The sequence below is a fragment of the Hippocampus guttulatus genome, chromosome 2, assembly GCF_054856545.1.
Source record: "Hippocampus guttulatus isolate MCC_2025c chromosome 2, RoL_Hgut_1.0, whole genome shotgun sequence".
Classification (NCBI taxonomy): domain Eukaryota; kingdom Metazoa; phylum Chordata; class Actinopteri; order Syngnathiformes; family Syngnathidae; genus Hippocampus; species Hippocampus guttulatus.
In genome coordinates, this window is record NC_141262.1 from 9417176 (window position 1) to 9444591 (window position 27416).

The window sequence follows — 27416 nt, forward strand, 5'->3', positions numbered from 1 at the left end:
GCAATTTCATAGTGTAAACTTGAGAACATATGGTCCCAATTTATTTATTTATACATTTATTTGGGTGGGGGTGGGGGGTTAATGGCATTTGACATTTCCATTCATTTAATGGGAAAAGATGATTCGAGATTTGAACCTCGTATCTCACGACACCGCAGTAATTAAATTATGTCTTCAAAGCGCTGATCTGCCCTTTAAGTGGGGTGTGGCGAGACAGTAATAGGTGAGATGGAAACCCCTCAAAGTGACACAAGCAAGGTGCGTGATTATCAGTCAACCTTTGTATGTGTGAGCATGAGGTGGGAGGGCGGGACTGAGTGGCAGCACAAGTGCACTGAGAGGAAAGATAGGGAAGTCTTACCAGGTTTACAAGGATCATGCCGCTTCACATATTCTTCTCTCTGGATTGTGGTCATTTCTCTATTCTCCACCAACATGGACGTATTGTTCTCCGAAAGAACAATATTTCCCACTGAGACTACCCAACCCTTCATGCCTATTTCTGGAACAAGTTAGACTCCGTCAGGAATCAGCATGCTGGACTATCCACTCCATCCCATGATTCAGTGCCTCTTACTGTGCTTGTGGTTGTTGAACAGTTGGCACCGAGTGGCTGGCTCTATTGGCGATGGCAGACTGATGTGGCAGAAGCCCAAGCCGATTCCTATCAGTCTAGAACAATTCCTTCTTCATGATACTTTCCCACCAGGATTCCTCTGGGGATCTGGGACATCCGCCTTCCAGACTGAAGGATCCTGGGATCAGGATGGAAAGGGTGCATCCATCTGGGACCATTTCACCCAATCCAAGATGGACAATGTGGCCAGCGACAGTTATACTCACTGGGAAGACGATGTTCAGGCGCTCGAGTATCTGGGGGTGAAATCCTACTCTTTCTCCCTCTCCTGGCCCCGACTGTTCCCAGATGGGAACGCCAAAAGTCCTCCCATTGAACCTGCTGTGGAGCACTACAACCACCTCATAAATAGACTGGTGGAAAAGCAAATTGAACCCATCGTTACCATCCATCATTGGGATCTGCCGCTGGTCCTGCAGGAGACGTATGGAGGATGGAAAAATGACACACTTATCAGATTGTTTGGGGACTATGCAGCCTTTTGCTTCCGCACATTTGGGGACCGCGTTAAATACTGGCTAACAATGCATAACCCCTATCTGGTGGCTGTGCAGGGCTATGGCATGGGGGTGCATGCTCCTGGGGAAACAGGGGGGCTTGCTGCCTCTCTTGTTGTGGCCCACAACTTGATCAGGGTAAGTCCGTCAGCATGTGTGCTTGGGTGCAAATTAACTATTTTCATCTTTTGTTCTCAGTAAAAACCCCAATTTGTTGATCTGTATTCAAATTTGTTTGCTATTTTCTTTTCTCAATAATCTGGACATTTTATGAGACATGGGGGTCTAAAGTCCACCACGTTCGTACATTGTGTGACAGGAAGTCATGGAGTAGTCACTCATGTTTTTGCCGTTTAGTGCGCTGCACAGCTGGTGTGTGTTGACGCACATATGAGAAAAAGATCATTATCGCGTACCTGCTAGGTCGAATATATGATTACCACATCCGTGACTCAGGTCATCACCAGTGGTGGTCCGTGCTTGAATTGCACCGTAGCGTGAACAGCACTCCCCCACCCCCACCTTCTCTGACAATCACAAACATGCATTCAACAATGAAAAACACTTATACAGTATTTTCTAAAATATATTAAAATATAATCATAAAAATACAGTCGTCCCTCGCTATATAACGGTTATCTTTTTGCAGATTCAGTGCATCAGTGATTATTCGCTATTTTGAGGTGACGTTTTCTACATGAACTAGTACTGCAGATTCACATATAAGCCATGAGGAAAGACTGTAAAAAAGACAGTGATTGTCCCAAATTTGTGATCATTTCACTCGTCACCCTTTCATGCACCCTGTAACCTGATAACAGAATAAACTGTCCACTGAAGTAACCACTGTCCTTGAAAGTTTAATGCAAAAGTGCATTTTGCCTTTTGCAAAGTACACCTAGTTTAAGTTACACAACTGCACTTCTATGGTAAGAATCGTTCGCTAATTGAATATGATTGATAACTGACACCATGACTCTACATACACAGGGGCTAATGCTACAGCCAGTTACCATACATCCTCATTCGTTCACCTCCATGACACTCAAAAGAACAGGCCCGCCGTGTTTTGAATGTAGTCAATGGCTTTAACTCGTATCCCAAGGCACCACTGTATTTGTACTTGATTGCTGATTGCTGAACACGATTGTAGAATATTGAGATGTTTTACTGTGATTTCCAGGCACATGCCAAAGCCTGGCACACCTATGATACCCACTACCGCCCAGCGCAGAAGGGTAAAGTGTCCATTGTTTTGGGTTCCCACTGGGTTGAACCTCAAAAAGGCCAACCCACAGCCACCAATGTCCATCTTTGTCAGCAGTCGATGGAAGCTGTTCTTGGCTGGTTTGCCAATCCCATTTTAGGTGATGGAGATTATCCATCTTCTTTGAAAATCAAGCACGGTGGCCTCCTGCCTGTGTTCTCTAACGAGGAGAAGCTGTGGGTGAAGAAAACAGCAGACTTCTTTTCTCTGTCCTTCGGGCCAAACAACCTCCGTTTGGGACGCAACCTGCCCCACTTTGGCCAGGCTGTGTCTCCAGATCTGAGGCGCATCCTGGGCTGGATTAAGCTGGAGTATGGGGATTTGCAAATTCTTGTGGCTGAGGGTGGATGGTTCTCTGAAGCTAATGTGGGAAGAGAAGACACAGTGGCCATTTACTTGATGAAAAGATTTATCAACAACGTATTACAAGGTAAGTAGTGAAGCATATTTTGTTGAAGCTGGATTATCCTTATTCATTGAAGTATGATTAAATGAAATGTTCTTACTGGGGGGGCATTGATTAGTTGGGCAGGATAGGCGCTGATTTACTTAATTTTGCAGGATTGGTGATTGGCATATTCTCCCTAGGACACAGATTTCAAACTCAAGGCCCAGGGGCCAGATCCGGCCCGCCACGTCATTTTATGTGACACAAAAGACGTTGACATGTGGCAGACGGCAGTGTTTACGGAAGTACAGTAAATATGATCCAACGTGTAGGAAACTCTCGTTCCGATTTAGACCTCTCTGTACTGCAACACACCAGATTCAATTGATAGTTTCAAGCTGCTACATAGCTTGCTGATGAGCTGATCGTCTGAGTTTGGCACCACATTGGGTAGGGACGGTGCTGGTCGCAACCTCACAACATCCACATTTCCCCAACTACTCCCCACTGCTTTTTTTTTTTTTTAAATCAAAACAACTAGCAGCTCAGGTTATTTCGAATGCCCCTACAAATGGCCCCCAGGGCATCGTTGTGACACCTTACTCTGATAAACACATGTGTAACTTCATCTTGTGAGTGCTGTGTTTTGTGTTCCAGCTGTCCGGTTGGATGGGATTCGGTTGCTAGGCTACACTGCATGGTCACTGGTAGACGGCTTTGAATGGAACTACAATTACTCAGTCCGCCGGGGCCTTTTCTATGTTGACTTCACTCATCCTAATCGAACCAGGACTCCCAAAACCAGTGCACAGTATTACAGACAGGTTATTGCCGACAATGGCTTCCCCCAAGTGGAACCCTCCAGCGAGGTTAAAGGTCATTTCCCCTGTGATTTTCAATGGGGTATTGCTGACTCCACCTTGCAGGTAACTGCATTCAGACAAAATGGACTGAAGCATATGCAACCAATCTCATCCATTTTTTTCCCTCTCTCTCCCTTGTTAGGTTCGCTTTTACCCCTTCTCCCCTCAATTCACAGATCCCAATGTGTACAGTTGGAACTGGACAGGCGATGGATCATTGCATGCAATCCCAGGAGTAAAGCTTCACACTAAGCGTTCCCAGTGCACAGACTATCTGGCCATCCGGAATCATCTTAACCTGTTTGCATCTACTGGGGCGACGCACTACCGCTTTGCTCTAAACTGGTCTCTGATATTACCACATGGAGACCTTTCTAGTGTGAATGTGGAGGCACTAAGGTAAAAAGAAAAGGAAATTACAATACTGTACATGGGTCACAAATGCCTTTTCTAGTGTTAAAATAGGCAGACAAGGCAAGGCTGTTTTATTTCCAGGATACAGCACATTTTCATTCACAAAGCAACTCAATGTGCTTCCCACAAAGCATTGACAACCACAACAGCTAATGACATTCAGAACCAAAGCACAGAAAACAAATATAACTGACTAAAATTACTTTAAAAAAAAAGTTGCATTGACATTATTTAATTCCATTAGCAGAATACCTTTAAAAAATGTAAAACACTTAAAAGTATAGTGAAGAAAAAAAATAGGTTTCTAAAATTACTAAAAGAAAAAAAAAATGTAATAATATTTAAAAGACCTTAATCAAAGAGGAGAGGGTGTGTGTGTCGGGGTGCGAGGGGGTGTGTGTCAAAGTTTATTAGTACTAAAGGGAGTTAATTTTCAGGCAGCTTGTAAATTATCCCAATGAAGACACTTTATGTTGACATTATAGCATTGCCAAAAATGAATCTAATGATGGCCTTCTTGCATCATACCTCGCAATTTGTTCAGCAAATGTTAGCAATATCAGGCTTTGGGGTGAAATTTCAAGATGAACCTAAACCTCAGTATGACTAAAGGTGAACTTTAATTTGACTGTCTCTTATAGATTTGAAATGAACATGTCCAACTGTTAACTGTTTCAGCACTTTTTGCGCAACTTATTACTAACAAGGAACAGCCATATGCTGTTCATGCCCATTTTGACATCATGAGACCGAGGCGAGACTTAATTGATCAACAGTGTAGTGCTTTTAACAGGATGTTCTCAGAATGAAGTGGCCAATGAGCTTAGAGTGTACCAGAGTTTCATCAGCAGGTTGCAATCGAGACACAGAAAGGCTCTAAGAGTCACAGTAAAGGCATAGAAGTGGACTTCGTTGGGATTTTTTTTATAGTGGATCCTTGACTTACCAGACGAGGGGTCACCGATTAAAGTTGATTGTCCGTTAAATAGAAGTACATTTTTCATTGCCTAAAAACACCCAATAAGATACAATTCACTATTTTCTGTCTGTTAATTAAGATAAGAAAAGAAAAGAAAAGAAAAGAAAAGAAAACCTTTATTAGTCTCGCAATGGAGAAATTCCCGATTCACAGGAGTCAGTTGATTTCTAGTCCGTTGAGATGAGGTTCTGCTGTACCTGTTGTGAACGGTACCGTTGCGCTCCTTCTTAGTGAACAGTAATTTGTTCAAAAAGCACTAAACAATTACACAGTTGGACATATGCCTAAGTGTGGATGTGAAGTTTATAGTGCATGTTAGATTCATTCAGAAATTTCACCCAAAAGTTCAATATCGTTCACTTTTTGCGAGTACGGTTTTCTTTGTCGATAACTTTCTTTCATGGAAAATAAAAACTAAACCAGCTCTTATGTTTAAAAGGTACTACCGATGTGTCCTCACCGAGCTGAAGAAACGGGACCTTGAGGCTCTCGTTATCCTCTACTACCCGACGCGTAAAGCTCCACATCTGGGCTTGCCTGGCGTCCTGCATGCCTCTGGAGGTTGGCTCAACTACAGCACAGTGGAGGCCTTTCAGGAATATGCATCACTATGCTACCAAGAGCTGGGCTCCTTGGTCCGTTACTGGATCACGGTGAATGAGCCTAACAGACTGTCAGACATCTATTCCGATGCGAATGAGCAACATCGGGCTGCCCATAACCTCCTTTTGGCTCACGCAAAAGCCTGGCGACTCCATGAGCGCATGTCCTCTCGTCAGCAGGGAACTATGGTGTCACTGGCGCTTCACGCTGACTGGGCTGAACCTGCAAACCCCTTCCTTCTGGAGTCGCATGCAGCGGCGGTAGAGCGATTCCTTCTTTTTGAACTTGCTCGTTTCCTGGACCCGTTGTTGAGTACTGATGATGAGGAGAAGCAGGGCAAAGGGGACTACCCACTTGAAATGAAGGCTTACCTGAAAGAGAGAGCCCGACTTATGGGCCAACCCAGCTCTCCTCTTCCTACTTTTACCAAATCTGAAAGGGAGGAGCTCAAAGGTGCATTGAGTTTCATTGCGTTAAATCATTTCACCACCCGCTTGGTCTCTCCAAATACTGGACAGCAAAACCATCCTGGCAATCATGACTGTCTTATCCTCTCCGATCCCACCTGGCCCTCCTCCAATATGGGCCAAGCTCTAGTGCCTTGGGGGCTGCGAAAGATCCTGATGTGGGTGACTGAGCGATATGGAGGGGCTCGGCCTATCATTATCACAGCAAGTGGGGTTGATGACCAGGCTCCTATAGAGGATACCATGAGACAACACTATCTAAAAACTTACCTGCAGGAGGCTCTTAAAGGTCAGCCTTTATTTTTCCTACTGTACAGTGAACCCTTGTTTATATCTGCTAAAAAAAAAAAAAGAAAAAGTTTTTCCCTCCCACGCTCATGAAACACATTATTTTTACAACACACATTTTGAAGTACTCCTCTGTAATATCAGTAATTGTACAATATGTGAACTTTTTAAAGAGTGCTTGCTTCAAACTTTTTGCCACATCCAGTTCAAGGTTACTGTAACACTGACACATCCAAACCTTGCATTTTTCAACCCCAAAATGTTAAGGTAAGCCAGTTATCCAAGGCCTTCTAATGAAATGCGATCATATTAAGCAAAACGCTAAAGACAGTGGCTATTGGAAATGAGCATAGATCTTTCAATAATTATGGAGGCCATCCAAATTGTCTCAACTTAATAGAGAAACATACATACATCCAATATGCATAATTATGTTCTTGTATATATTTACATTATATGGTCTATTCCAGCAAAGCTGTGCTGATTTCTTTTCATAACTCTCTCAAAAATAAACTTAAAGTTCTTTGCTTTGGATTATTTGGTCACATACTGACCTTTGAAATTTCAGAAAATGAAGAAAAACAACCTTTTTGCCCCAATCTTTGTTCAGCTGAAAATCACGTCAACAGCCACGATTTCCGAGCATGTGATTAAATCAAGACATTCCAAATACTAAATTGTTCAAGATGTGCAACTCTGCGTGAGTATTGGAAAAAAATCCACAAATTACGTATAAATCAGAATATGAAGAGCACTTTAGCTAGTGGATTTTCACTGTATTCTTTTCAACAATGATTCTCAAAGTATGGTACCTGAGCTCCCTCTAGTGGTATTCAAAAGAATCATTGCCCAAGTGCAGTTCAGTTGTATTTAACATTTAAGCTCAATACATTTGCATTTAACTTTTAAGAACTGTCATGTTTTTAAAGAATTCTTTAACAGCACTTTTTATTTCACTGCTACATGCAATAATTGTATTTTCTATCTTGAGGTGTCATGTTAATGTTCAAACTGTGCATTATATTTCAGTGGCTTACAATAGCCCAATATATACATTTTAGGAGTAAAAAAAACCCTCTTTCTTGTTTTCAGGTGAAGAGCGAAGTATTTTAGGTGGTTCTTGGTGGTGGTAAAATGTTTGAGAAGCGCTGCTTTATGAAATGTGTTTTCCTCTGCCAGAAGTAATGTTCATTTTCATTCTTTTGTAATTTACTTTCAGCATGGATTAGAATGGTGTTGACACCAAGTCAAAGCTCGACAAGCAATATAGATTTTATGGCTATATTGCCGCCTCCTATAAACTCCCAAGGAACCATAAAGATGATAAAAAGTGGGAGGGTAGAGAAACAATAGACAAAGACATTAGATTCGTTTTCATACCTTGCCCTTTATGGCCATTTGCTCGCCTACATTGCACCAGCAGACACTAGTAGAGTTACATCAAAAAGACAAACCAGATGTAGGAATAAATTGACATTTAATTAATATTTCTGTTTTGCTCCATGTTTTTTTTTTCAGCACGCCAGTTGGATGGAGTCAACCTATGGGGCTTCTATGTGTGGAAGTTACAGGATGATCATATACCTCAGTATGGTCTTTTCAGCTCAACCCACCACCAGTCCAAAGCAAAGGCCTCCATTGACGTCTACAAACAAATCATTACTCGGAGCGGTTTCCCCAAAGACGCTACCTTCCACACGTGTCGCTCCAGTGAGGTTAGACCAGCGTGTTCCTTATGCGTGTGGGTGTCCAAGAACAAGGCGCTGACGGTCTTTGGCTGCTGCCTCATGCTCACAGCTGTCATCTTCACTGCACTGGTCTTCTCCACCGTCATCACCAGGAGAAATTACATGAAGGGCCGAAAGAGCAGAGTGAACATAATGAGCAGGAGAAGAAGAGGTAGGGGGCAGTAGTCTGCTCATGTAGGCCTGTTGTCAAGCATTAAACATAGGACATACTTATACCGTACATTGATGGAGGGGCTTTAAAACGGGTCCTTCGGGGTCTGCAAAAAAAATTTGCAAATCGCATATATGCCGGCGGATCCTGATATTGTCCAATTTCCTGAGAGAATAAAGGCATATTTCCACAATGAAAGGCACAATAGTTAAGAAAAAAGTAGTATTTTTAAAATTTGCATGAATGTAGAACTTTCTTCTCTTGTTAAACTTTAACTAAAATACGACAATATCATTACTTCTGTTTTGAAAAATGGGAATTATCATCCCAACTAAATATATCTTTGGTCCCCACCTCCCACCCCCACAAAAATAGGCAATGTTTTAATTCTAATGGCACTTAGGGGTGACTACACATGGTGTTAGTTGTATTTAATTCATGTTAGGATTATGATGACGTCCTTGGAAAAATTACTGCCCTATAAGGGGTCCCTGGACCCAAAAAAGTTGCAAAACCTGGCATTAGTGTACACGCAGACTGTAGGTGCCAATTTGATATTGGTCGGATTTTGTGTGTTTCATATGCCGTGTCGTATTGATATGTTCAATTGGCATATTTCATAACGGAGTAGAAATAATTGTCATTATTATTTCATGCATGTTAGAGTATTTCTTTGACGGAACTGTTTGTTATGATGTCACGTGATTGGCGAAAGAGGACAGTGTGGAGAAGGAGTGAGCCAGACAGAGACAGATGAGGCCAGCTCAAGCCAAGAAGCGATACCGTTTTTTGACCACACAAACTAAAGAGAACCCTTTTCGTAGACCTTATTTTTTAACAAACAGAAAATACAAAGAAGCCATTGTCTTGTTGTTTGCGTTCAAGACTCGTCGTTACACTGGCCTCAAAGGTGCACCGGAATAGCACCGGCACGGACTATAGAGCAAATAATTGCAATTATAGCAAGAATTGTTCTAATAGAGAAACAGCTAAACTCTCCAATTTCCACTCTTTAAAGAAATACTGCTGGCCATTCAAAATTCCAGAATGGGGGCTCTAAGATCCAAGATGTCTACCTCAAAATGTAATTTTTTCCTGTATAAATCAGAACTCACGTTGAATATAAAAAGTGTGGAATTGTGGATATTTTACCAAGTGCATGTCTGGCTATATTACGGTTCTTGAGCTACAGCACCAAGGTACATTTGAAGACTCGGGAGAGCAAAACATTTGCACCATTGATTGATGTTAATTTGTGAATCAGGTAATATGAAAATGTTATTTCTGTAACCTTTTTTTCCCCAGTATGATTATAACATAATATTCGAAGACCAAGATGGCATCCAAGATGGCTACCATGAACTTGGAGTAATCAAATCTTCGCTGGTTAAGGTGATAAAAGGATAGCCCCATGGGCCTTATTCATATCCCAAAATCACAAATTCATCGTGGATGTTTGTGAAAAAACAATCTGACTGGTATGACTGTCGTCTTGGAGATGTAACAATGTCGCTCCCGTGTGGACGTAATACAAGTAGCTCTTTTTTTTTTCTTAAGGGTTGAAAAATGAAATGAATCGCGTTTTGTTGGAAATACAATGTAGAGAAAGACCTTAGGTGTTAGATAGGAACTGGGTTTAAGGAGGAATATCGAAAACTAAGGGCTGCTTTAATAACAACAACAAAAAAGTAAATAAATTGTATTCCAACAAAAAGTGGAGAATTCCTAGCTACTGATATTTCAAACATTTTGTCGTAAAACTTTCTCTGCTTCAGAAAAGTTTCCAGAAACAACTGCTCTAGAGTTCAGTGTTCATGTGTACCTCTGCTTCTTACATATCATCAGAATATACTGTACATCTCATTTCATCTCCTGTACTTTATGAAATTAACAACTGATTAATTGGAATAAACTGAATAATACTCAACTCAGCTGTACCACTTTAAAACAACCACCGCTTTAAACAAAGTACTGTACATGGAGCAAACATCATTCATACAACAACAAACAAAACAATAGATTAATAAACAAAGATAGTAGAAAGCACAACAACAGTAAAGCTAAAAATCAAGTCTCATGCTGAGACAAAGCCAAAGAATAAAAATGAGTTTCAAATTTTAATGATGGCAGCAAGGGGGGCTCGCTTAACGTACAGCAGGAGGTCATTCCAAGGAGAGGGACTAGCAACAGAAAACGCTCCATCCCCGTGCCTCCACTTCATTCTCGGTACAACCACAAACTACAGTAATCAAAGTATCAAAAAGTCTCCCCCTCGAAAAGTAAACAATGCAAGATTTATTTTTCTTCTTTTACACTGTTAGTGTAGTGTTATTTTGTCAATATGTTATTGTGGTGGTTTTAGTAGCGATGTGGTACCTTTGATAAAGGGTGTTTGTAATGTTCTAATACTTTGTTACCTTATTCAACTACCCCAAAAATACAAAACAACAGCGACAACAAACTCCTGAAATCATCACCAGACAGACTATTGACACCTCTCTTATATTGAATCTCATTGGCTGTTCTGTTTTATCTTGTACTACATTTTTGTGTTTATATGTGAAAATATATATTTTAAAATAAATAGTTGAAAGCAGTGTTTTCCACCCATTGTGCAGTGGCATGTTAGTGTGTACAGTATTTTCTTTTCAGGAACATTTTTATTTACGGGCGGCCCGGGTACCGGGTACCGGGTTCGATTCCAGCTCCGGCCTCCCTGTGTGGAGTTTGCATGTTCTCCCCGGGCCTGCGTGGGTTTTCTCCGGGTGCTCCGGTTTCCTCCCACATTCCAAAAACATGCATGGCAGGCTGATTGGATGCTCTAAATTGTCCCTAGGTGTGAGTGTGGGCGTGGATGGTTGTTCGTCTCTGTGTGCCCTGCGATTGGCTGGCAACTGATTCAGGGTGTCCCCCGCCTACTGCCCGGAGACGGCTGGGATAGGCTCCAGCACCCCCCGCGACCCTAGTGAGGATCAAGCGGTTCGGAAATTGGATGGATGGATGGATTTTTATTTACTGACGTACTTCAAATGAAGTATCTTTGTCTATTTATCTATATTGACATGCAGGCACAATGCAATGCTATTCCTGTTGCCATTCATACAAGATAATCATAGTTCTATGTTTGACTAAAGAGGGCGAGAACTGATTAAGAAAATGAGTGAGCAAATTGATACTTGGCTGTGTTCTATGGCTGTGATTCCTTATCACGGTACCGCAGTATTATTAGTGTGTCACAAAAGATCTTACCAGGCTTGCTGCAGGAAATTGCCCAATTTCACTTGATTGGGACGAAAATGAATATTTATTTATTCATGATGAAGCATATGTCTTTGCTCATCTCTATGTGCCGGTGACATGGGCTATAATGACAGGCAGAATAATTAAATATGCTTTCGGGATACCTGTGTATCTATCAATATTTCAGTATATACTACAGTATATGGGTCATTCCAGAAGAGGAGGACAATTTAGGTTCCATCATTTTTCTTTTATGGTATAGGTTAATCAAATAAATAATACACCACTATATGATTTCAGCCATCTCAACCATGAATGGTGCACTTTTTATAAAATCTTTGCTTCTGTATTTTGTACATGTATAATCTAAAAATATGTTTTTTCCTCTGGATTTTAGATTAGTGACAACCTTGATGAGCAGATGTAAAGAAGGAGTTTAATATGTCATATGGCATATGGATATGGATTGTTATTATCATTATTATGATTATTATTACTACACTAAACAAGAATACGTCACGCAGTAATTAACCAATGGCAGGAGACGTTGAGAATGCCAGTGTGCGTCACGTTGCTCGCTCTCAGACAGACTTGATGCAGTTTGCCATTAAAATGTTTTCGGTGCTTTCAACCTTGCAAGTCTTACCCGATTGATGGTAGCACACACACATAGAGAGACACGGTTCAACGAATTAAAACGCCACGCCGACAAAAAGACCGTCAGCCCGGTGCGCTCCAGGAGCACAACGAAGCAGTGGTTACTTTGGAGGTTGTTTCCTACAAAGCTGTGTGTTCCTGTGGGCACGTCAAGCAAGCTAACGTTCCTTCGTCAGGCCCGGACAGACAGCGGCGAGGAGGCCCCAACTCGCACTGGGAAACCGGGTGGAAAACCATGGCTAACATCGCAGTCCAGAGGATAAAACGGGAATTCAAGGAGGTGCTCAAAAGCGAAGAGGTCAGTCGAAGCGTTTGATTCTACCGGTTTTTCTTTGTCCTGGCCGGCTATGATAGGAAGAACGCCACTGACGCGTCCCTGGCTCAGCTGTCAGCTAACCGCCGGTTAGCTAGCAGAGCTAACTTGCGAGCCGCTTTTCAGTTTCACCAAAGTAGCTCTTCGCCGCCGCTATTGAGCTCACGTGGACACTTGGCGACTCGCATGCAGCGGCATCACCCAACCAAGCGCGCCTCAAGAGCCAAATTAAACCCAATTTTACATGGCGTGTCTGAGCTAGCGCACTGTCGCCGTATGGTAACTGCTAGCTCAGTTAGCCATCAAAGATAGTTCGTTAAAGTCTTGTGTCATCGACTCAGTCACGGTTTATTTTAAATCGTATGTTTCTCTGTACGCCAAACGTGCTCAGGGTTCTCAACAAGTTGGGAGGCAACAGTTGAAATAGCTGTTGTTCGTGGTGTGGGGTGTCATTTTTATGCTGCATAGGCAGGTTTGTGTTTTGACAGCACGCTCAATTAACGCTTTCAAGCCTGTCTGTCCTGCTCACTGCTTCTTTGCTTCTTCACCGTTTCAGACGAGCAAAAACCAGATTAAGGTGGATCTGGTGGACGAGAACTTCACAGAACTTAAAGGGGAAATAGCAGGGCCACCTGACACACCGTATGAAGGTGAGAGGCCTCTGGAGACTTCAGAGACTGCTTCCATTGTAGCCAGCCATTAATTTTATTCTTCAGCAGGCCTTGCAAAATATCACTTCACTTCAAAGTAGCCCTGTATGATCAATAAAACACCCCGATTATTACTATTCCCACCATGTCTGAACAACAAGGCCCAGAAAAGTCAAACAAAAAAATGCAGCAAAACAATCATACTTAGTTGCACATGTACATGAATCCATATTTAACTTGAGTGGCGTAAATGGGCCAAAGTCATAATAGGTATTCATAGGCGCACAGCATTTTTAGGTGGCATTCTTGTGGAAATGCTTGGAAAGTACTTTCACGGTCTGAAAAATGGTTCCGTTTTGAGAACATGCAACCTGATGCCACAAGGTGCAAAGCCTCCGGAGACTTGGTTGCAAACAGCAGTCTTTCTTCTATTCCAGCCATTAACTTCATTCCTCTATGTTTACTAAAACCAACTTGATTTCTACAATACTATATCCAGACGAGTGTCTGCCGAGCTTTAACCGTTGACAATATGTGTTGTTTCGAAATGACCCTTTCTCATTCTGCATACACAGTGTGATGTTTGGATCAGCTTTGATATTATGTCCGGCCAAATTTGGTTTGACACTACAGTGCCTGACCCTGTATGCATAGCAATTTTACTCAAATTAGATAATATCTGGGAGACACTTTTTTAAATACAGCAGCACCTTGATTTTCTTGTTTACTACATTCTGTGGCCACGCTCGTCGTTTAATTTACTTGTATGTCAAATTAGTTGTCCCTATTGAAATACCATTAATCTGTTGCAGCCCCTCAAAAAACTACCACAATGTTTTAGTGTAGCACTGTAGTGTATGTAAGCCAAATAAAACAAAATACAATGGAATGTGCGGACATCAACCTGTATTATAACGTAATGTAATAATACATCAGATTTATATGGCGCTTTTCTGGACACTCAAAGCGCTCACAATGGATATGTCATTTATGCACTCGAACGTTCACACTGTGATGGTAAACTTTGTATTTAGCTATAGCCGCCTTGGGGGAGGCTGACAGAGTCAGCTGATGTATAAAAAAAAAGAAAGTCTAACTTCTGTTCAATGATCAGAGTAATCAACTTTACCACTGCGCAGTGTCGATTATAGCTTGAAAATGATTGATTGCGCATCGCATGCTTCAGGATTAACATGGACTCCCTGCTGAAATCAACAGGTGGTTGACGCAGCAAACTAGCAACGCTGCCTCTATTGTGTGGAATATTGTTCCCAAAAAAATGAGACAGGAAGCGAGGTCACTTGCTCAATTTGCAAGTTTGTTCTTAAATATAATCCAGGACGAAAGAAAAAGGAATTTGGTTAGTTGACAGACATGCTACATCGCACTCCTGTAAAAATGAAAAGATGTTGGATGACAAAATGAAGGCAGCAGTGGTTGATCAACAAACACTTAATTATGAAAATGAGAATTAACAACTCGTTTTGCTCAAGCCTTTATCTCGTCGACCAGGGTTTCCCAACCAGGAATACTCAAACGCATTGCAAGGGTGTACGTGGTAACATTTAATAATTTATTTCAAGGGCTGTTGTGGTTTACAATTTTCTGGCCGATCACATCCCCTATCTTTAAAAATCCTGACCTGCTGATCTAAAATTTAGGCTATCCTGATTTTTTTTCCTCATAATTAACAGCATACACCTCTGATGTTCCAATCTTGTTTTGTCATAAAATATTGAATAATACGTGTGAAACTTCATAAATCCGTCTTTTTTTAATTTTTTACTTTTCCTGGGTCTGGTCTGAACATAAAAAAAACAACACATGCACATAATGCTTCTGTTGACATGAATTTGACAACTGCTTGTTCCACTTTGCTGACGGACCTGTGCCAATGGACTGAATTTTGACGGAAGCATGCACTGATTGGGTGGGGTCAAGTAACAGGCTTGTTGTGTTATGTCCCGCCACAAGACACAGAACGATATTTATCTGGTAGTCCGACAACACGACCGCCATGAATGACAAAAACATTGTGTATTTTGAGAAGGCCGCTACATACTACTACTTTATCAAGTAGACCAGTAGAGACCCTGACGTTGAGCAACATGAATTGGTGTCATTTACAAGTGCCAACTGTCTGCAAGGCCAGTCAGGAATTTGCATGTTATTGGATGAAGGAGTGGCAGGGAGGGTCCTGTGCAACTGCGAAGGTGTGCAGGGCAAGTTGGCAACTGAAAAAGATGACATTCACTCAACTGTCATATCCTTAGTAGCATTGACTACAAGAAAATCTAATGTCGCTAGACCTCAAATGAATGTTGGGACAAATTTTTTAGTATAAACAAAGATTACGGGCTTTTAACTGGCGTGACATCAGGAACTTAGCCGGTTAGTCTGAGTGTAAGTGTCTGGACGTGAGCATATTGTTGCCCCTTTTGAGTGTTGTCATTTGTCAGGTTAACCATTTGCCCTGTTCAGTAGGAATTTTCTCGGTGGAATTCCATTGCGGCATCATCATAAATTCCTATGGATAAATCAAGAGTGACAGACAGATGAACCTGCACTTACAATTTGGAGACGATAACAGCCACTTGCTGCCTGACCTCTCTCTCTCGATGAATGAAAATGTCCTTTTTATTTGTGAATGATCTTTGTTCCTTTATTTCAGGGGGTCGATACCAACTAGAAATTAAAATTCCAGAGACATATCCTTTCAATCCACCCAAGGTAGATTGGCATTTAATTATGTTATGTTACGGATGCTTTTTGAATAGTTGCCAGATGTACAAATGATCTGTAGCAGTCAATTTGTCTTTCTGTCGATCACGCAGGTACGGTTCATCACAAAGATCTGGCATCCCAACATCAGTTCAGTCACAGGTGCAATATGTTTGGACATTCTCAAAGACCAGTGGTGAGTCTGTTTTCTTAACAGTGTCGTACATTGCCCATACCAGGTATGCGCCTATGACTAGTCAGCCATAGGCGGACAGCAGAGCATGTTTATCAACGCCTGGCATTTTCTAAAAGTTAACTATATCTACCCAATTAAAAGCCACAACAGCTACATTTAGCCATAAAAATGCATCTGTACATACATTGGCCATTTTGGCTTCAGCGCCGCAAGTCCCAATGTTGTTATATAACACGGTATGTTTGCAGAGAAAGGTCACTCAGAAAGATTTTATATATATATATATATATATATGTATGTATGTATGTATGTGTGTATATGTACACACACACATATATGATATGAATATGCAGCGATGGCTGTCTGAAAGTGCTCTATAAATACAGTTGAGTTGAATAGTAACGCTGGTAGGTGCCCCCCACCCCCAAATAATGCTGAACGTAGCTCGTTACACAGTAGCATCAGTCTTTCTTTTTGTCACACGAGGCAACGGATAAATATAATGGCGGGTTGGAACTGGTCAGAAAAATTCATAAACCGTGCCACATTAAAACGGCAGGGTGCAAAGCGAAAAACAATAGCTGCTTATATTCTGGAAAATACGCTCATTGTTATATATGTTATATGTTAATTCATATAGGTTTGAATTCATTATGAGACTGCTTGAATGTGTTTTTTTAAGGTTTGAAACCTGCTTACGTTTTGAATGTAGCTATACTTTCCATTTCACCATTTTCTTATGAGGGAAGAGCACTGCAAGCATAAATGTACAAGAATGTGTTCACATTTCATTATTTTCTTGCAATATATAATTGACCACAATCAAAATAATGTTTCAAATTAATCGTTGAATTTCATCACATAAATCGTTAAATAGTTTTGGGAGGAAAAAAAAACAATGATCAGACTTATTAAGATTGCTGTCCAAAGGGGGAAAAAAAGCATCTCCAACTTTTCGAAGCTTTTTTTTTTCCCTTTCCCCCCCAGTCAATCCATTATCTCGACACATTTGGATAGTACCCACACCCACGTACATACAGACCCACACATTAACAAAATCTTAACATTCAGGCTTTTCATTGGACATGGACTCTTCGTAAATGTGGGCATCATGTGTGAGGTGATCTAAACAATGAGCTGTGTTTGTATCTTTCAGGGCTGCGGCCATGACGCTGAGGACAGTCCTCTTGTCACTACAAGCTTTACTGGCAGCTGCAGAGCCAGATGATCCACAGGATGCAGTGGTAGCCAATCAGGTCAAGCCACTATGCATGTTTCCACAATTTTTTGGCCCTTTTATGTATGTTTGGTACTGTCAGTACTTTTAAGGGAATGACATGGAGCAAAATATTGGATTGGATGAAATTTGGTTCCCAAAGTTAGCAAAGAATATTTCCAGATTAGTTCCGTTTGTTTATGAGACTATTTTATTCAATCACTGATTGAGATTGAGTTAGGCTCCAAGTGGTTGGAGAGACTATGCCACCCAGCTGGCCTGGCAACACCTCGGGATCCCCCGGGGAGAGCTGGAAGAAGTAGCTTGGGAGAGGGAAGTCTGGGCTTCCCTGCTAAAGCTGCTGCCCCCGCGACCCGGCCCCGGATAAGCGGTAGAAGATGGATGGATGGTTGAAGACCCTTTGAAGTGCCTGGCTTCAGAGGGCGGGAGTCCCTCATAAGGGGTCTCTGAGCCTTTCTGTTTGCCAACTTAGCTTCTAGGACCATAGGGACACTCAAGACTCTCCACCACGTTAGGGTAACCGCTCATGGAGGGGTCCAGAGTCATTCTCCACATGTAATATTCATAGCTCATTTGTACCAGTTTTTCTACGGAATCTCTTTGTATGAATGTTGTGAAGCTGTTCATTGTGTAAAAATAAGTCAATAATATGCAACAACAGAGTACCTCGACATTCAACAATCTCTTGCGAACAAAGGGATGAGTGAACTGTCTTTACTTAATCATAGCACAATAATGGAAGGTTTGATTCAAATTATACTTTTACCTGGTTTTGAAAAAGTTCATTTGTGGCCTTTCACGCCACACTTCTGGACCATACTATCGACGATCACTCACAAACAAGTTATAAGTAGTTTAAAACAAGGTCTCCCATTTCAGCTAAGCTCTGGTAGGACGCTCTCGTTTTCTAGTGTGTAAATGACTAACGTCAACATGCAGTTATGTAAAGACGGCGCATGTGCAGACTGGATGCGGTGATCAATGACTTATCTGGGAGTCTCATGTGTAATTAGTCGTGCTCGGCCTTTTTTTGTGGGGTGTAATGTGTTTTCTGGTGTTTAAGGTAATGTTTTTTTTTTAATCCATCTGTGAGACGCCTTTCTTCGGAAATACCAAATTTCTGGGAGACTCACGGCTAATAAAATGAAGCGGCTAATCAATGTCCAGATTTTTCCAATGTCTAAATTTCACTGTTGTGACTTTAAATCAGCGCTTTGATCTCTAGAAATTATGTTTCCTCAGTTTAATTCCTCAGTTTAATTGGGTTTCACTTTTAAATGCATTACATCTGCATTTAATTACTTCAATTTGGATTCTTGTCTTGTCTTTAGACAACAGAATATTCTGCCGGTGCCACGCTTGATCCCCTTTCATGCAAATGCTTGTTTGTTCCACAGTACAAGCAGAACCCAGAGATGTTCAAACAGACGGCGAGGCTCTGGTCTCATGTCTACGCTGGCGCTCCCATCTCCAGTCCAGAGTACACACGCAAAATAGACGAACTTTGTGCCATGGGCTTTGAAAAAGTGAGCATCACTCTGTCACATTTTTCACATCCCAAGCCATATTCTGTCCGATTTCCCATGTGCATTTCTTCTCCAGAATGCAGTAATAGTGGCCTTGTCATCAAAATCCTGGGACGTGGAGTCGGCGACGGAGCTACTAATCAGTAACTGAATCTTGACAACAGCTTTTACATCATCCTCATGCCACCCACCTCCTCCCTCACACACCCTCGTATTCCTGCCATCTCTCAGCATCTATTTCCGCATCGCACCTTCTGTTTCACAGTGGACTCTGCCCCGCCCGCACTTCCCCTTCTCTGGTGTGCCACACACTCCAATCAGTTGCTTGGCAAGTTCAGATCGCTGTCCCACTCGGAAGGTCATTCAACATTCCGGTCAGTGCTACAATCAGAAGTTCGACCACTTAAGTCCCCGCCCCGTGACCCAGCCGCCACATCTCTGACCCTCTACGACAGGCATTCGTCACCTATGCAGGCATTCACGTTCAGTTTTGGAAATGCTTTTTGTAAGCGAGAGTCACACCATTCAGACAGACTCTTTTGGACTTCCCTGGAGTCCCAAAGCAAATGTCATTTTTAAATGTAGACAACGACAACCCATATCCATCATGATGCGCCACTAATGGCATTTGTGAGTGTAGCCTAGTGTAAATAAATTCCACAAATCCAATTTCATTGTTTCGGCCAAGAAGGCAGGACACATCGAAATAATTCTGGGACACACACAATGAAGGCTTATTCCTTCTTTTAGACCCCACATCAGTTCAAAGCACCCCTGGTTTTCGTCACATTCATGTGACGCTGTCTCAATACAAGTTGAGAACCAGGTTAATGTCATTCCAACCAAAATACATTTACAGTGTACAATGCTCTTATTTTGTTTGCTCTCTTCAGCGGTCTGACATCTCCCCACCGATTCATTACTTGAATAAAACCACCTGTCTCTTCTCAAAACATTTAAAGTTTAAAAAAAAGTGTATTATTTGGTTTTGACCTTCCACAGGAATATATTTGAATTCTTGTTTTTAAAAACCTCGAATAAACACATTAATTGCAACCTCCAAAGTAAAAGAAAACGCTTAAGTATTGCGTCACCTTGACAATGCCAGCAGATATGTCAAAAGATTCATCTGTAAATAAAGATAAAGTCTGTGTAAATTAATACTATGTCTTTTTGTGTGTCTCATTGTATATCCTAGCATAGATGTGTATAGTGCAACACAAACCCAACACTACAAAACTTGAGTCACTGCCAAAATTAGAGTTATTAGGTGGCTATTTGAGCTAAAAAAAAGGGGGGAGGGTGGTGGAGGTAGAAGCCCAAAATCAGCTATTGAAATAGAAATATCACAAAGATGGACTTGCATATCTGTCTAGTAGAGGAAATGCTACATGTATGAAGGCTTATGAGTGTATCTCATAGAGTGATACTGTATATACACGTGTTTACTCCTACCATGTTTAGACTTGGGTACAAACTTGTTTTTAGTACTTCAGGCAGGGTTATAATCATCTATCATAAAATACAGATCACCTCACATTCACGGGCGGGTAATGAACAGGGTAACAGATGGTACACCAGCTTGCATGTTGTGCCTCTTAGATCGTCTCCAACAAACCCTGGCAATGAGCGCTATATTTCAAGACGGCAGCGGCACAAGACTGCGAACCGCTTATTGGCTACAAAGCAGCCCATATGACTAAAGAAAGATGATTATGACCCAGCTTTCAACGCTTCCCATGAGACAAAAGCCTCTCCGTCACTAGTAGTACCAATATGTACTCACCAGACACAAAGGTACACATGCACAGTTAATAAGTCTACGTACTCCATTAAACATATTGCCTCAAAAAGAACAAGATCCTTATTTACACTAATTTGACTTTTATCCCACAGGGACTATGTTGTGATGGTCCTCCAAGATCAATTCTCAATTCATCACGTAATCCAAACATAAGACAGTCTTCCCCCACCCCCACCCCTCATACATTCAATGTCAGTCAAAAGATGATTTAGTTGGAACAAATGTTTGGTTGAATATCTTAAAAAAAAATTTGTTCATCGCTGTTGCTATGTACGAGTTTTTCTAATTTGCCAAAACTTAATTGGGCTTGTGCGAAACCAATTTCCCCATTCGGCAAAAAAAAAAGGACAGAGCACTTCAGGTCCAGGTCACTGTAAGCCCTGTGGTAGAGACAAAACACTTGCAAAAATATTAAACATGTACAATTGTCTTTTGGCGGCCCGGTGATCCAGTGGTTAGCGCGTCGACCTCACAGTGCAGAGGTTGTGGGTTCGATCCCGGCTCCAGGCTTCCTGTGTGGAGTTTGCATGTTCTCCCTGTGCCTGCGTGGGTTTTCTCCGGGTACTCCGGTTTCCTCCTACATTCCAAAAACCCACTTTATAAGGTTACAGGGTTTTGGCCTCTGACCACCAAACAGCAACCAGCCAATGTGTGGCTGGTTTCATTGTCCTCATAGTTGCCTTACAATAATCTGTTTGAAAAAATGGCTGTACAACTTGAACTGTGCTCACTTGTCCTAAGCTTCTATGTTTTCAACATTGTGGCGTGAAGATGCCCGCCAGGTGAATCAGCCGTGCGTGGCGAGGCGGTGACTGGTGAGCATCCTGTTTCTCTCAGTCTTCTGCTGCTGAGTTACGTGATAGCAGCTCCAGTGTCATTATCAGTGTCCACCCCCTGCAGAGCACCGCGCCAGCTCTGATCCCACTTAAGGTCCTCAGGTGGGCCCATGGACCAATATTGGGACATTGTCATTTGAGGTATCATGTGCCACAGGTTATTTGTTTAATGTATTTTTTTAATTTTTCTCCCACATCGCACCTGGACAAGATGATCCAAATACTTTGCCTGGCCATGCTGCTCCCTTCAGGTAAGATCATTTTATTTGACGTTTTGTTTTTGCTAATTGTTGATTTGTTCTAAATATTTGAAATACTGCACCTCAGAGCAGGGTGCAATGCACTGCCACCTAAAACAAGTTTGAACAAATTCTTAGCAAGAACTGTGTTGGGGTTTGGTCTATCCAAAACTCAAGACGTTAAAGGTGAACTTTGTTTCTGCAGTGGCTCATTCAGCTCAAGGTCACTATGCCCAGAAGCTACTCCATGATTTGATGGAAAACTATACCAGTGCCCTGCGGCCCGTGGAGGACACAGACCGAGCTCTGAACGTGACTTTACAAATCACACTCTCGCAGATCAAAGATATGGTGAGCACTGCTTCCTTCAAACTCTATAATCATTGCATCGTCCACATAAAACCTAGATTTTAATAACCTAATGAAACAAAATTAGTCACCTAGAGCCGGAATTGATGCAAACCATACATCGTTGCTATATTTAAAGACACTGTAAAGTGAGTTCATAGATTTGCTGTTAAATGCGTTCTACATGTTTTTCACCATTTCACCTTCGTGATTTTTGGGGCATGGCTGGAAAAAAGCCCGGTGACACACTTCAGCATCAAGAATGAGTTGCCCACACTTTAGAACTTCGGCACCTTGGTTCGTATCAATGGTTGCCGGGCACACTAGCAAGTTACTGAGTTATTATTAATAGGGCTACACCTGTTAGTTCCTGAGAGAGTTGGTGGCCAGCGCCTCTTTTTTGTGTATAAAAAGCCCTGCAATGACCTCGTAGGATATTTTCTAGCTTCTGGAGGCTTTAAACACATATAATTTTGTGGCTAAAAAATGTTAGGCTGTGTGTGTGGGCAGAAGAAAGATGCTAGACAAATAGTGCCCATTTTTCAGCAGCGTTGTGGTTTCACACTGTACTTGAAAGCAGGAAAATGGCTTGATTTTACACAATGAAGCTGAATTTTTTTCTGATTGATGATTTTTTTTTTCATCATTCAAATTTGGAAGTTGAACAAAAGTGTTCATTGTGGTGTGTCAAATGTAGAAGTACTGAATGTCACCTTACAGGGACTTTAAAGAGCATAAATTGGAGATTAAAAACTTACCACGCTTAGGGATTTTTATTACACTTACATTAACACGGCTGAAATGGCTCCATAAAAGGAAGCCAAATGGCTATCATAGAGCCCAGAGGCTTAATGTCGTTAAATGAAAAGCTTGGCTCTTAAAGTACCAGGCCATGCCTACTGTTACTGAGCTGGTTCTCAGGTTCCCATTCAGGTCCACGACAGTTTCAATTTGCACTCAACAACTACTTGTGTGTGTGTGTGTGTGTGTGTGTGTGTGTGTGGAGGAGTGAAAACAGTTAAGTGGTGCTATAGCTATAAATACACAAATAGAGAAGACTGATAGCCAAAGTGTGTTTTTGCGCTGGTTGTGCTTTCAGGATGAGAGGAACCAGGTGTTGATTGCCTATCTGTGGATAAGACAGAGGTGGCACGATGCTTACCTGAAGTGGAATAAGGAAGACTATGACGGATTGGAGATCATCCACATCCCCAGCAACCTTGTTTGGAGACCTGATCTTGTCCTGTATAACAAGTATGCCCAGATGTCACTCACTCTTTGGTGACTGCTGTGCGATTATAAAGTTTTTTGTTTTGCCAAACAATGTGCTTTCTGTCATATCACTATGTTACATGTAATTTCAACAATCTAATCGCATGTGTATAGACCTGTACTAATATTCTATGTATACGATATATCAGAGGTTGAATCAATTAGCCGAGTAGTCAGATCTCCGAATTCCGACAGTTTTCACTTCCAGTACAATCATTGGTGTCTCCAACAAAATAAAATGTTAACCTCTTAACAGTATTAAGTTTTGCAGAAGAGGAGAAGGAGGTGACAATGGGGGACTAGATGCTCTCAAGCTGTTTTGCTACTCTTTCTCTGCTCGTCCAGGGCTGATGACGCCTTGTCCGGACCCATGGACACCAACGTGAAGTTACGCTACAATGGAGAGATCACCTGGGATGCTCCCGCCATCACCAAGAGCTCCTGTGTGGTAGACGTCTCTTACTTTCCCTTCGACAGCCAGGAATGTAATCTGACCTTCGGATCCTGGACCTACAATGGAAACCAGGTATGAACAGAATAGAATAGAATAAAATAGAATAGCTTTCTTGTCACTGTACCACAAAGTGCAACAAAACGGAACCATCCCAACTGGTTCAAGAGAAAACAATGAAAACAATGAGCAACAATGAAAATGTCAAGTGAACCCCAGCATCTATCGTTGAAATTTCACCATCTCATCCCTGCCCCGCATTGCAGGTGGACATCTTCATGGGCATGGACAGCGGCGACCTATCCGACTTTGTAGAAAATGTGGAGTGGGAGTGCCACGGCATGCCGGCCACCAAGAACGTCATCATGTACGGCTGTTGTTCCGACCCGTACCCTGACATCACCTACACAGTGCTGCTACAGCGCCGCTCTTCCTTCTACATTTTCAACCTCCTCCTCCCATGCTTCCTCATCTCTTTCTTGGCTCCTCTTGGATTCTACCTGCCTGCAGACTCTGGGGAGAAGGTTTCTCTGGGGGTGACGGTGCTTCTGGCTCTCACCGTGTTCCAGCTCATGGTGGCCGAGAGCATGCCTCCCTCAGAGAGTGTGCCTCTTATAGGTAAGAGATGTCTCACTTTGGGTTTTGCGTTTTAATAAAATGATTTCAACAGGAAGCGATAGAGTTCAAGTCAAGATTTGTTCATTCGTTCATTGATAGATAGATAGAGTACCTTGACTGATACTGGGACACAGAAAATAGCTTTTAATTTTAATTTTACGTCACCAAGTAGAAGGCTGTGCAATTTTACCTGTGTGTGTGTGTGTGTGTGTGTCTGTTACTCAGGCAAGTACTATATCGCCACCATGACAATGGTCACAGCCTCCACAGCTCTCACCATCTTCATCATGAATATCCACTTCTGTGGTCCCGAGGCCAAACCAGTACCCCATTGGGCGAAAGTCCTCATCATTGATTACATGTCCAAGATCTTCTGTGTGTATGAAGTGGGCGAGAACTGCGCCTCCTCCTCATCCCCATTCTCTTCATCCGCTCACTTGGCTCAGAATGATGTCAGTCGCCCGTACCTCACCTCCCACATTGGAGCAAACGGCCAAGCAGGATGTCACAGTAGTCGAGAAAAGCAACAGGGTCAAAAGAACCCCAAGCCACAGACTCCAAAACCACAAGAACATCCCAAAATGAAAACTCAGCACCACATCACCAGGGCAGAGAGGAGCCTCTACTCTACCTTTCCGCTTGGGAAGTATGAATGCTCTAATGGGAAGATTGCAACAGGGGATGATTGTAAAGATGAGCAGAAGGTTCCATGTTGCCCCAGAGACAAAAATCCACCCTGCTGCCCCGAAGACAAAAAAACACCAGTCCAAGGCCCTACGGTAACATTTGGTCCCTGTGTGTTCTGTCAGAATGGTAACGGCATCCCTGGTGCGGACCCTAAATTGGTGCGCAATGTTGAATACATTGCAAATTGTTTCAGAGAGCAGAGGGCCACATGCGCCAAGGGGGCTGAGTGGAAGAAGATTGCTAAAGTGATGGACAGGTTCTTCATGTGGATCTTCTTCATCATGGTCTTTCTTATGAGCATCCTTGTCATTGGGAAGGCCCAGTGACCAATACAGTCAATCTGGTTTTATACTGTTGAGCTCTTTAAATAAGAACCGGACAGTGAAGCGCCATTATTTCCGGGCGGGACCGGGTCTGAACCCTATCACGAAAAGCAAAAATCTGCGATTAAATGATAGCCACCCAAAAATGGTTTGTTATTGCCTATACAGTGGTGCCTTGAGATCCGTGATACTCTAACGCAACAACTTTTATTCACTAACCAAGAATCTAGTGTGTTAATCTTCCAGTGATCAAATTAAAATGACGTATCACAGTCACCATGACAACCTATTATGGCAAGAATGAGTTGCCCAAGAGTCAGTGGCCATGAAACAAATTAAGCCCCATACTGCCCATAGATGCCACAAAATGGCAACAAAGCACGCAATGAAACTCCTCAATTTACTCCAACAGAGTACTTTGGCACTGAGATGCCATAAGATGGCGCCAAAGCAATACTTTAGTGTACATTTGGCCTGAGTGCAAAAAGTAATTTCGTCAAGTTTTTTTTAGCAAACAAGTAAAACTTTAATAGATTCCCTCCTTCTAGAAAAAGACACCATAACTTCGCTATAAACAACAATCATAATGATGACTTGTGCGCAGTAATGTAATTTTTCCTCCCATTTCTGTCACATATTTGTAAAATCATCAAAGTCTATTGTTCTAAACTTAAGGTTGTGTTTATATTGATCTTAAAGCTAAAGCACACCACTGTTCTGTCTTCACATTTTGCATACGTCTTGACATGCATATGATTGTTGCTTACATTGAAAGTGTTGCCATGCTCATGGTCAAGCTCAACTTTATAGGTACAATACTTCCCCAACCTTTGAACACACATAAGAAAGAGGATCTGCTGTTCACCTGCATTCACCACAGTGAAATCAGAAACCCAGGCCACTCGAAAGTACAGTGTTAGTACACATTCAGGATTAGCTGAATCTTTTTTTTCTTTTCAAAATCACCCAGTGAATGGGAAATGAGCATGCTTTGTTTGCAGCACAGCTTGGGCACTGGAGAATGTAAGGTAATATGGAGCATTAATCATGGAACACAGTCTGACATCCCCTTCTCCAAAACAGCATGCATTTTAATAGGAGTACAATACTGTACAATGTTGGGCGCATGTAGGCAGGTTGGGTGGTTTTGACTGGAAAAGAGTTTCATTTATTTCATACATCTTTAGGATGTACAGCTGTTCATACATATTTGACAGATATTGCACAATAGCACGAAACACCCTCCATTCACATTATGCCAATCCAGAGGCACTCTCCCCGAAGGCCACGCGATGTTGCAGAGGCGTGTCAACCAGGAATGCCCCACAACATCCAGGGCCTTGAGGAAATCCGGGCAGATCTCATCCACCCCTGGGTCTTTGCCACCGAGGGGCTTTTTAACCACTTCGTGGCTTCAACTTTAAAGATAGGAAAGCCCACCTCAGAGTCCTCAGACTCTGCTTTCTCTATGGAAGGCGTGTTGATGGAGTTGAGGAGGTCTTCGAAGTATTCTGCCTGAGTCGAGGTCAGCTGTGCCAAATCTCTACTGTACACAGTGTTAATGGTTCACAACTTCCCCCTCCTAAGAAGTCGAATGGTGGACCATGATTTCTTCGAAGCCGTCCGGAATTCGGCCTCACCAAACTCTTCCTACACCTGAGTTTTTGCCTCAGCGGCCGCTGAAGCTGTGTTCCACTTGGCCAACCGATACCCATCAGCTGCCTTTGGAGTCCCACAGGCCATAAAGGTCTCTGCGAATAAAAATCCCTTGTTTAAACTTTAAACAGGTTTCCTTTAACTTGTTTTTTTTTTCAGTGCCAGTTATGAATTTGGAGTAAATGCGATACAACTAAAATAGAGGCTATGACTGTAATCACAAAGCCTGGGGAAAAGGCTCATCTGCTCCACATACACATGAACACAGATAGAATGGAAAACAAGATTAAAATGGCCATTCTCACATAGACTGTTTAGATTTATATATATATTTTTCTCC

General features: G+C 42.1%; 3 protein-coding genes across 3 annotated transcripts; all 3 read left to right on the forward strand.

Moving 5' to 3' along the window:
* The first annotated feature begins 534 nt into the window (after nt 1-534).
* klb (klotho beta) lies at nt 535-10911 on the forward strand. The gene is made up of 6 exons (XM_086105956.1): nt 535-1272; nt 2318-2831; nt 3447-3715; nt 3795-4051; nt 5485-6404; nt 7922-10911. The coding sequence occupies exons 1-6, from the start codon at nt 535-537 to the stop codon at nt 8314-8316; spliced, it is 3093 nt and encodes a 1030-aa protein (XP_085962082.1). The 3' UTR covers nt 8317-10911.
* Nucleotides 10912-12099: 1188 nt separating this feature from the next.
* LOC147208436 (ubiquitin-conjugating enzyme E2 K) lies at nt 12100-20003 on the forward strand. Its single transcript, XM_086135029.1, has 7 exons — nt 12100-12497; nt 13069-13162; nt 15834-15892; nt 15997-16079; nt 17236-17335; nt 18714-18842; nt 18919-20003. The coding sequence occupies exons 1-7, from the start codon at nt 12435-12437 to the stop codon at nt 18991-18993; spliced, it is 603 nt and encodes a 200-aa protein (XP_085991155.1). The 5' UTR covers nt 12100-12434; the 3' UTR covers nt 18994-20003.
* An 826-nt stretch (nt 20004-20829) lies between these two features.
* LOC147208437 (neuronal acetylcholine receptor subunit alpha-9-II) lies at nt 20830-27191 on the forward strand. The gene is made up of 6 exons (XM_086135017.1): nt 20830-21733; nt 21927-22072; nt 23169-23323; nt 23687-23867; nt 24059-24410; nt 24636-27191. The coding sequence occupies exons 1-6, from the start codon at nt 21652-21654 to the stop codon at nt 25421-25423; spliced, it is 1704 nt and encodes a 567-aa protein (XP_085991143.1). The 5' UTR covers nt 20830-21651; the 3' UTR covers nt 25424-27191.
* The last annotated feature ends 225 nt before the right edge of the window (nt 27192-27416 follow it).